This window comes from Pipra filicauda, unplaced genomic scaffold (genome assembly GCF_003945595.2).
Source record: "Pipra filicauda isolate LSUMZ 115617 unplaced genomic scaffold, ASM394559v2 scaffold47_size6085603_pilon, whole genome shotgun sequence".
In the NCBI taxonomy this organism is placed as follows: domain Eukaryota; kingdom Metazoa; phylum Chordata; class Aves; order Passeriformes; family Pipridae; genus Pipra; species Pipra filicauda.
This window is the reverse complement of record NW_024104620.1, coordinates 4,394,576-4,405,383: the sequence shown is the minus strand read 5'-3', so window position 1 is coordinate 4,405,383 and position 10,808 is coordinate 4,394,576. Positions and strand designations below refer to the sequence as shown.

Genomic DNA, 10,808 nt, shown 5'->3' with positions numbered 1-10,808 from the left:
AAATTTTAAGAAAACCAATTGTTTCTGGGGCAGTTCTGCCTTCACTTTCAGTGCATGCCTTGAGTATGGCCAAAGCTCCATGGTAGAGCAGAGAAAGCTTAAATCCTGGAATTTACCAAAAGTAACCAGCTACAATCTTTGGCCCAGAGCTGCAATGTCGAAGGAGTTGTGGTGGTCCTTTTCCAGTGCCTGTAGGGAAAGACAGCCTATCTTTCCTGACCTAATGACTCTTAACAGCCTTAGGCCCCACAGCATTGGAATAAGGGGTGTGTGGAGCTACTGAGGCTGCTTTGTGTACTTAATAATCCTGCCAAGCTACCACAGGCTAGGAAAACAAGACCTCGGGGCAGTTCCCAGTGGGATTTTGAGATCCCCACCATGCTGTGAGCATCTCTTTCAAACAAGCAAGGAAGAAAAGCCTTTTCCAGATTCTTCAGACCCTCTTGTTACAGCTGTCTGAGGCCGGGCTCATATATCCAGGGTAATTACAGGGCATCAATCACAGAGGCAAGTAATGGGAAGGTTGGGGATCAGACACGCCTGTCTCGCCTCAGCAAAGCTTTTGGTGCTCAGCTGTTCCCAGCAGGTTTCTCCATCCCTTGCCCATTCAGCACAGAAAGGAACCAGCAGGAAGCAGTCAGGAGGTTGGCCACCCACTGAAAGGCTTAATGAAGAGCTGATGGACCTAGACAGGGGGAGGAGGTGGGAGCCATGTGGGAATCTCCCACCAGGGGAAGAGCCAAATCTGAAAATAAAGACCTGTGTTTGCACCTACCCAGGACAGTCCAAACTTTGGAATCATCAGGATCTAGCACAGGTAAACTCTTGCTCATCTCTGAGACTGATGTATTTGCTTACTCCCCTGCTTGACACCAAACTCCTGTCCATGACAAAAACACTGAGTAAAGGGAGAGCCTATAAGACGGTTTTTTGACCTTTAATCAGAACTGCAGCAAAAGCAGGGTCCAGAGGAGAAGGGAGTGAAACCTCACAACAATGGGGAGTAACTTCTCCATTTATGCTGCTAAGGAGCTAGGATACAAGTCCTTTAAAGAGGACCTTTGACTAGGTATACCATCTCTTCCTGGTTGTCCTTTGGCTGTCACCCTTCTGGCCTGCAGCACTGCTTTTATCACAAGAGCAGTGTTCTCTTTCTCAACTGCACAGGACCAGCTCTTTGTTGTGACAGGAGCCACATCCTCCACGTGTCCTGAAATGAGCAGCAGCTGCAGGCAGTCCCCTTCCATTCAGCAGAGTCCTTTGTCCTTGAGCTGGAATGCTGTGAGCTGCTGCCACCTTCCAAAGGCCTGAGAGAGGGAAGTGGACAAATCAAATACTCTGGTGACCCTTAAGGGGTTGCAGCCACTCTCATAGAACCCCTAAACACAGCTTTCCCTCTAGCAATGGCTCTGCCAGCTGCCTCACCACTCAGAGCCCTTCCCTGCCTCTCCTGTAGCCAATAAATGACATGCAAAGCACAAATCAACGTGAGAGAAAAAAGAACAATATAAAGATCAATGTCCATCCTGCCCTCTAATTTCAGTACCTGCTCCCATCTCCTTAAAGCAGGACCTAATCCTGCATGGATCTTCGGGAGGCAGGCAGAGGAGTATCTGGGTATGAGTTCTAAGGCTTTGCTTGCTCACTCAAATTCATAGTGATTTGCCTGCCCCTGGGTGCAAGTCAGCACAGTCCTCCTGCACCAATGTGCAGCCTGTTTCTTCCCTGAGTGGGCTCTCCAGAGGCAGGGGATTAGTGGATTAACATCACTAATAACAGTGGGGAAGGGGGCACACGTCAGGGAAATTGCCTGCTGACACAAAGCTTTGAAAAACACCCAAAGATGAACCCATGTAAGGCTGGAAGCTATTTCCCTTTGTTATTGGCAAGTCCCATTCCTTGATGTATTCAACTTCTCCCCAAGCAAGTGCTTTGTGCATGGGGAGAGATACAGGGAACACCAGTTGTCCCTTGGGGGTGCTTTTTGGTCCACTGAGGCCCACAGAATTGAAGCATTGAATTCATAAATGCTTACCTGGGACAGGAGGCTCCTGGCTTCCTCCTCCAAAAAATTCTGTACCACATAGCTTTGCAAATATCTTCGCCTCCACACCCTCCAGGTCTTTTCTATGAGCCGCTGCCGGTCCTGCCAGGAACAGACCCAGTGCACAGATTAATTGGGCTCTGGCAAGCAAATTACCTCCCTTCCCTTGAGTCCCACCTTGCTTCCCAGTTGCCTTCCCGGGTCCCTCTCGAATGACTTTGCATTGGTAAGGAACAGAGCTGACTAATAACAAAGCTCTTACTGTCTCCTGCAAATCCTGTGGCTAATTAAGTCCCGATACCCTGGGGAGCTCCAGCACAGCTCCTCAGTGAATATGGACTATATACAGGCGTCATCTTGTCCCCTGGGCAGGTCAGAGCACATCTCACACAGCTAAAGCCCAGGAAGTCAGGCAGAGCATGGGCTGAGAAGAGGAAACCAAATGACAGCCCTTGGTAGGTTGTGGTCGCCAGTGGGATGTATCAGGAACACAGATGAGGACAAAGACTGTAATACTTGCTGTGAACTTTTTGCATAAGCCACAGACAATCTACACAAATCATCCTGTCTCAGCTTCCCATTTGTAAGACGGGGCAAAGCACAACTAAATCTGTAGATATGGCAGTGTGCCAGGCTGGCATTTCAAAAAGAACGATGGAAAAATGATCCACAGCAGCAGAGCAGGATTTCTGGTGCACACTGGTACTTGTTAAACCCCCGAGTCTCATTTCCCAGGCTGCAAGCAGAGCAGGCTTGCCCAGTAACACCCACCCCTGCCACCCCGGTGGCAGCAGACACTCACCAACACCTGAGCCAGTATCACCACTCTGCTGGCTTCCTTCCACTGGTGCCACCCCCTTGCCAGACAGAGCAGTCTCCTTTCGCGCTGGTGCCGGCAAAGGACCACTGTGCGATGCCACCACCTCAGATATTTCCTCCTGCAGGCAAGGGAGAAAAATAAGCTTTACCAGCCCAACAGCCCTACGAGGGAGCCCTTCCCCGATGGCAGCAGCCAGAGGAAGCCCAGAGCCCTCCACCCCACTTACCCGAGACGCTCCTCATCCCACTCCTCCAAGTCCACCTCTGCTTTGTTCTCCTCGATCCTTGCATGTGCATGAGAGGGTCCCACCACATCAGGTCTCTCCACCAGGTGAGGGAGCCGCAGCCTTTCAGCCCTGTTCTGGTTTCTGTAGATCACCAGCCAGCGCTGAATGGCACTGGGAAAAAGTCCAGCTGGAGCTGATCCCTCTTCTCTGCCTCTTCTGCTTTCTAGGAAAGGAAAGAGGAGTCACAGAGGAGCTAACCTTGGAGCTAGATAGGGAGAGAGCAGAGCTGCCATGAGTCCTTAGTCCTTTGGCTCAATATGGAAGCAACCCACAGAGTTTGACTACCATGAGGTTCTACTCCACAGAGAAATCCCAGTCAATTTGGCTGGCACTATTTCCCTTCCCTCCTCACACACTCCCCACATGGCCCCACCATAGGAAGAGAGGAGGGAGCATTTTCTTACTCAGGGGCCAGGACAGAGCCATCTTCCTGCTTTTCCTAGCCCCTATGAGGGTACTGCGCTGCCGTAAGCACTGGGAAAGGGCAGCTGCTTTGGTCCAGTAGTTGCAGGCCTGCAAACAGAAATAACACAGCTGCAGCCAAGAGTAAACACAATGCACACAGACAGCACTCACACAAACCAGCCTTAGAGACACATTTATGCCACAGCCCTGCAGGTACTTTAATGTGCTAGACCCCAGGCTGGAAACTGCACAGATGAGCTCCCAGCAGGACTCAGCCCTTCCAAATCAATCGACCTCTTTGTGGTTTGCGAGCTGTGAGCCCTTTGAAAAAAGCTGCAACTCTGACAGCTCACTCTGCTCTGCAGGGACAGTGATTATCCCATCTCATCTTTCGAGCAGAGGGAAAGGAGTGCTCTCATCTCTGGTCAAAATGTCCCCTTTCCTTATTGCTGTGCTCCAGATGGTTCCTGCAAGTGCCAGATTATGGTGATGAAGTTGCATGCACAGTCTGTAAAGAATTTCAAAGCAGTCACCACAAATCAAATTTTTATACAAGCCTTGTCACTGAATTCTCAGTGCCTCGTGACTCACTGAGCCTTCACGAGGGAACAGGCAGTTAAGAATAACTGTCTCACAGGGATCTTCATCTTCTCTTACCTGTTTGACAGTGGCCACAGATCCCAGGCGCAGGGCTTGCTGTCCTCGTGCAGCCACTCGCCAGCGGTGACAGGCTTTACCTGGAGAGGGGGCCTGCCACTTGTGGTTTCTCTCTCCTGGCACCCTCTGTTTAGCTCTCAAGAGTTTGTTCCTCCACTCAGTAAAGCTCACAAGTAAGAGACGGTGCTCTCTGACCCTTTTAAACTCAGAGAGGGCTTCGCGCTGCCTCAGACTACACGCAGTGACCTGGGCCCAGGTGATGAGGCACCTGAAAAACAGTACAAGCATAGAAAAGTGGTAGATGCCTGAAGTCACATTTCCATTTTAGACCAAATCCCACCTTCTCACCCAGCCTGCAGCGTCCCACATAAACGGTCAAAGCAAGCCAACATGAAAAAAGGCTGTTCCTATTATTCCTTATGCAATCGACATTTATGGATCTTTCTCCACACTACTTATTTCTCCAGTGCCTCATCTTTGGGAGGTTCAAGTTCAGACTCCTCAACTATAGTGTCTTTCTGCTGAAAACTTGCCCTCATTTTACTTTGGGTTCCCAACACTGTTACCTCCCAGCTACTCAAAGCCCAGGAGGATGTTTGCTTCCCTTTGGCCATTTTAGCATTTCCTCCTCTTCAAAGGAAAGTGAATCCAATATTACACTACACTCTTCCTTTGTCTACAAAATAAACACATTTCCTAGGCTGCCCTGCCACTACACACAGTGGATCCCTCAAAAGAAAAAAAAAAAGGAATTAAATTAGTCAGTCTTCAATCTTCTTCTGTGCCAGCAGCTGACCTTAAGGGTGATGTTTGATGAAGGCTTTTTCTTTATGGGATGAGAACAAAACTGCTAAAATCTCCTTCAGCATGGAACCCAGCAGACTCCTGAAGTCTGTTTGCTGAATTTAAGACAGCAGCTTGTTGTCAAGACTCAGATTTTAGTTTTTTTCTTGGCTGTCACAAACTCAGGGCCTGTGTTCGTGGGATGTACAACTCGAATCCTTATGGAGACAATTTTATTCCAAAAAAATCAATGTCTATGGGAGTTACTATTAACAGCACTGCAAATCTGCACCCACAGTAATCTCTCTATCTTGCAGGCTGATGCACAGGAGGCCACCCTAGAATCCAATCTGCTTTTAACTCCTGGCTTATCCTTTTGGTTCCTTGTTCCACTTGGACTTTCATTATGCAAATCACCCCACTGCAGTATGGGGCAGAGGTGTAAATATCCTCTGCCTGGCAGGCTTCCTGGAAGATCAAGAGAATCTATTGCAGGTTATCCTAGCATGAAAAATGCCCCCCTAAGAAGAGACAGGGCTCAGCCTGTACCATATCCAGGTGAGAAATTAGAAATGCTGCCTCATCAAAGCAGACTCAGAAGGAAGATTAATGGTGGTGACACACTCAACAGGAAGGAGCAACATTAAGGACTTCTCCCAAACACAACTCCCACCAGGGAGCCACCACAGAGATGGATTTGCAGAGGAAAATGCAGTTGGGTGGGGTGAGTGTAGCATCACAGCCACCAAAGTTTCGCTGGGTTTTTAGTTGCTCTTTCCTCTGCAGATCTTTGTCTCCTCTCACCCTGACCCTGCAACTCAAAAGGAAACCTGCTAGGGCCAAACCTGCACTTCTCATGCCTTAAATGAACCCTCAGCATAAATAATCTTATCGTTCTTATCCTCCTGAGTTATTTCAAAGAGAAACACCTGAACAATTCCTGGTTCACTGAAGCTGGACACTTCACTGCACTTCAGCCAGGCACCAGCCTCACACAACATAAACCACAAACAAAACTGTTTTCAGTGAGAAAGCCACTGAACACAGCTAAGAGAGAAAAGAAATTAAATTCTTATGTTTTCGGGATTTGCAACATAACATAAGATTGCAAACCATACTACAGCTTCACCTATATTGTAACTAACACCAAGATGAATTGAATATCATGGTTCTTCATAGGCTTTACTGGATATTGCTTTGCTGCAAGAAAATATTGAACTCAACTTTTCACATTAAATTAAAATCAACGCACTGTGTCCAGAATCCTAAAAGACTCAAGTCTGTAAACATCAGATCTCTGTAAACCTCTGCCCTCTATTCCTTTCAGCAAATACTAATTCCTGTGAAAACAAGGCTTTCAATTTTTTAAACTACACAAATTTGTTTGCATCTCCCTTGATTAGGGTACAAATACAACACTGCATAACTATGACTGAACACAAGTTCTGGAAAGAAGTTTTGAATGAGAAGAATGAGATGGGGAGTGTCAGGCTATGGATAAGAGACTCTTCAACATAGAAGCATCCCCAGGGAAGTGCTCCTACAGAAGCTCCGTTTACACACAAGTTATCTGCACTTTCAAACCCAAGCTCTGCTCTGAACACAATGGATTCTCTGCTACATAAGTTGCTCTTCACTCAAAGCTTCCCTCAGATATGCTTTGAGGTCAGGAAACAAACCTGTGCAGGAGAAGACGTTCCCAGAATAAAGCAGCATATTTCTGCTTCATTGTTTGGTAATACCACGTCTGCAGGACCAGCCTCTTCTTCTCCTGGCAGCTGTGCTGAGCCCACTGCTGCTGCAGCTCCCTCAGAGCACGATTCCCTGGGAGAGAACACACCACCTTGCTGAGCTCAGTCCAATGATTTTTCCATCACAGAGCCCAGACAAGAGCAAAGAACACATCTGCTGTAAACATCAAATGGGACCAGACTTGCTAAGATTTCCTGTCCTCCCTTTAGCAGCTAAAGAGACTTTTCAATTCAGCTTGTAGTTTTCTGTCTGCAAGGCAGTCAGACCTTCTTTTTAGTTTTCCCTGCAAGGGATCACAGATCACTTCCACTCTTATCTGCAAGGCAGTTTTCCATCAAAAATTGGGAGTGTTCCTTCGCCACCACAGTGCAAGTAGCACTTAGAGCACATGGAATCCCTTGAGAGACAGGATCAGGACTGTCAAGCCACCCCAAAAGACACACCCTGTTCCTGCTGAAGTACAACCTGACTCTTGGGTCTGAGGAGGCATGTTCACACTTGGAATGCTGCACTGAACTCCATTTAACTCCCCAGCTGCTGAAATGCACTGCTTGAGGACTCCTTTGGTAGTGGAGGTAGAGGTGCCAAAGGAGCATCTTCCCTACCAAAGCACTGCAAAACAGCAGGGCCCCTGTCCTGCTGATAGCCAGAAAAATGCAGTGACACAGGCACTTACTGACCCCTGGACTACTATGCACCTTTTCAGAGGAGCAGTGCACAGAATTACAGCCAAGAGTGGGGCTTTCTCCATCCCAGCCATTCCCACAGCATCCCTCTCCTAAAGACAGGAGCACTGCTGTGGGGTGGGGTCACTCACTTTGCCAGCAGGAATGCCAACGCTTCAGGGCATCAGCAGTGACCTGGCGCACGTGACACATGAATCTCCGGTCCACCTCCACTTTCTGGGCCATTCTCTTTTTCCACAGGCTGAAAGCCATCTGGCAGCAATGATCTCCATGTTTTAGGGCTGCTGCTGCTTTTCTGTTCTTATTTTCCACGACCCAGTGGTGCCAGCTGAGAAAGGCTCTGAGAAAGACAAAGGTCACTGCACCAACTGTAGGAACAACTCACACAGATTCCCACCCTTGTAACTGAAACTTTAACAACAAACATACAAGAGGGAGTTTTAGAAACACATCTGATCTGTTAACATCCTTTTCCCATTAAATATCAGGGGAAAAAATGGACAGGGCAAGTTGTTGGGAGTAAGGTGTTCTGTCCTGGTGGTGCCAAGCCTGTTGTGCTCTTCAACTCTGGAATCAGTAGAGAGCAAGGCCAGTTTAGTGGATTAGGAAGTTACCAGGACTTGTTATCAGCAGTGCTGGCCTTGCTCTAATTTGTAGGTCATCCCATCCAACCAGAAATTATTGTGTTCAGATATAATAATTTTGAAGTGGGTAAAACCAGAAAATAATGGGCTGCAAAACTCCCACTGAAGACAAAAAAACACAGCTAGAAAAGAATTTTTTTTCTTATTTTTAAAGCAAGTGTAAAGCTTTCAAAACAGAGAGCTTTAGGAAACTTCTGGAAAGCACAATCCCTACCGAGACAGCTGAACGTGCCTGAAGTACTGCTGGACCTTCACAAGCTGTTGAGTCCGAGCTGACCAAACAATGAAGTACCTCTGCAGGCAGCATTTCTCTGCCTGCTGCCAGCAACTCTTCACCTCCTTGTCAGAACTGTAGTCCTGTAAACCAGAAAGGCAAAAAAAGACCTTGAATTGCTGTTATACCACAGTTATTCCGTGCAGCTCAGCCCTTTCTCTTGCTGCTGTGACTTCTATGATTGCAAGAGTTACCCTGAGGAAAGCTTCAACCTCCCAAATCTTAGGTCTGAGAGAAAAGAACAAAGACAAAACAGCAGTGAGACCTTCCATATGCTGATTTTGAAACCCAAAGGCTCTTTGCTAAATTGGGTTATGCAGAAAACACTTGTACATTTACATTTTATGCACCACTTTCCGGCCTCACCTCTTCCCACGCAGAGTAACTGGTGAGAAGCTGGTTATTATCGTCTGGACTCTGCAGCACCAAAGTCTGGAACTCATCTCCCACAAACCAATCTCTTCTGCGAGACAAAAGTGTTGGGGGAAAAGAGAAAGAAACAAAAGGATAAAGTATCTGGAAAAATGGTGTGAGGTGATGTGAGGGGATATCCAGCAGGAAAGAATTCAGCCAGACCAAACAAAGGGCCACTGCCACCAGCATCCCAAAGAACCAGTCTCCAACTCACCCAGATCCAGTGCTCTGTAGAGGAAAGGAGGTCTGCAAGCACAGCTCCCCACCCAGCTCAGCTGGCAGCTCTGTGCACTGGTGGAGTTGCAGGAAAGAACTGTGACATGGCAGGTGTGTGACATCCTCAGAGATCAGAAGGGAGAAGCCGTGCTGGCTGCTGTCACTGAGGCTGCACTCCTGCGGGTGTGAAGGGAGGACCACTTGAGGTGAGTGTCCTCGTGGGGAAGCACTCAGGTAACAGTTCTGACCAGGCCATTTACTCCTCTTTCTAACAAGGATTCAGGGAAATCCAGAATGCATCCAAAGGAACTGCAGGCTAGCAAGTACAGCTCTGGAGTGCACACATGTCATGATGGGAAAGTTATTTCTACACTGAATGGAGAAATACAGATATTTCTCTACTGAGGAAAGAGCATATACACTGTCACAGTGAGAAGGCTCTTTATACCTCATCCCTTCCACCTTGCAGCCACAAACAGAAGCAAGTGTGCAAGGGAACCTCACCAACTCAGCATCTTCCAACATCATTAGATGATGAACCAGAAAAGGGCACAGAGAGCGCTGACTTTACACTTTCTGATTCCATTTCAACTCCAGGACCCCACAGATTCAGTGCTTCCCAGCATTAAATTTTAAGAACAGTTTGCTGATGACAACATATTGTTGAAGCAGAAATTTTCACCTGAAAAAGCTCATCAATTTAATACTTCAGAGCAGCCTGGATGTCTCAAGGCCTCCTCACCTTTTCCAATGAGCTTTGAGAGTTCAGAGTAGCTGCAGCACTGCTGTCAAAGCCAGATGATATTGAGAGGTCCTCAGAAAACAGCATGGCAAGAGGTTCCTCATTAACAGCTTTGTGCGAGTGCTTAGAACTTTGTTCAATTGTCTTCAGCGTGAGGTACTTTTGGTGCCACAGTTTCAGAGCTTTTCTGAGTCTACACTGCTCCAAAGTCTGAGAGAAATAACTGAGACAGAAGATATTGAGACAGCAAAGTGACAGAAAAGGGATACCATGGATGATCAATGGGGTAAAAGGGGTTCTTCAAAAAGGATCAGAAAGTCAAGGGGACACTACTAATGAAGGCAGGGCTCCAGGAACTGGCTCTTCTGCACTCACTCAGCTTTGTGATGCTCACACAGCCTTGCTTTCCACAGCAGATACACCCTCTGCAGCTTCAGCTTTTGGCAGAAGTCATCAAAAGAGCAGTCTGTTTTCTCCAGAAACTGTCTCTCCACAGTCCACAATGGCTGATCTTCAGGCCTCTTTGTCACTCTCTTGTCAGCTTCTGAGCTTATAACTGCTCCTTAACCAGATACATAAAGGAACAAGAATCATTTGTCAGATGGCATTCCCAGCTTAGACCAGCCCAGCCCCCAAAATGCTTCTTCTCAGCGAGGTTTAAGACCTCCTGCTAGCTTTATGATGCAGATCAACAAATCTCCCTGTAGCTTCACTAACACATCCAGAACCAGTGCTCTGCCCACTCTGGTATGTTCATACCCTGTATCATCTGAGCCCCTCTGTTATCAGGCTGTTTTCAGCTGGTTTTCACTGTACAAGAAGAGGAAGAAGGTGCCTAAGCACCTCCAAGTCTTAGATTCTGCACAGACCCCAAGCTGCTCACCATGATGCTGCCTCCATTGTAGGAGGAAGAGGTTCACCACTGCCTGCTTATCACCTTCTCTGACCTGCAGCATCTCAGCCCACAGATGGAAGTGCTTCCTCAGTGATACTGCTCTGAGACGAGCCAGGTTGCACCTGTTAAGTGCCTTCTGCTCAGCAGCCTCCTTCCATGCACTGAAGCACCTGAGAATACCAAAGGCAAA

At 47.6% G+C, this 10,808-nt stretch overlaps 1 protein-coding gene across 5 annotated transcripts in view; it reads right to left on the bottom strand.

Annotated features, from left to right (window-relative positions):
• Window positions 1-922: 922 nt before the first annotated feature.
• CUNH1orf167 (chromosome unknown C1orf167 homolog) overlaps window positions 923-10,808 on the bottom strand; it is a 19,347-nt gene continuing 9,461 nt past the window's right edge. For all 5 annotated transcript variants that reach the window (XM_039386319.1, XM_027736424.2, XM_027736421.2 and 2 more), the window contains 14 exons: window positions 10,607-10,788; window positions 10,099-10,285; window positions 9,724-9,946; window positions 8,980-9,158; window positions 8,718-8,814; window positions 8,292-8,434; window positions 7,565-7,773; window positions 6,675-6,819; window positions 4,213-4,480; window positions 3,555-3,663; window positions 3,091-3,313; window positions 2,847-2,982; window positions 2,036-2,146; window positions 923-1,307 (listed from right to left, as the gene is read on the bottom strand). In XM_039386319.1, the coding sequence (XP_039242253.1) occupies window positions 1,248-1,307; window positions 2,036-2,146; window positions 2,847-2,982; window positions 3,091-3,313; window positions 3,555-3,663; window positions 4,213-4,480; window positions 6,675-6,819; window positions 7,565-7,773; window positions 8,292-8,434; window positions 8,718-8,814; window positions 8,980-9,158; window positions 9,724-9,946; window positions 10,099-10,285; window positions 10,607-10,788 (2,272 nt within the window). In that variant the 3' untranslated portion in view covers window positions 923-1,247. The remainder of the gene's footprint in view (window positions 1,308-2,035; window positions 2,147-2,846; window positions 2,983-3,090; window positions 3,314-3,554; window positions 3,664-4,212; window positions 4,481-6,674; window positions 6,820-7,564; window positions 7,774-8,291; window positions 8,435-8,717; window positions 8,815-8,979; window positions 9,159-9,723; window positions 9,947-10,098; window positions 10,286-10,606; window positions 10,789-10,808) is intronic.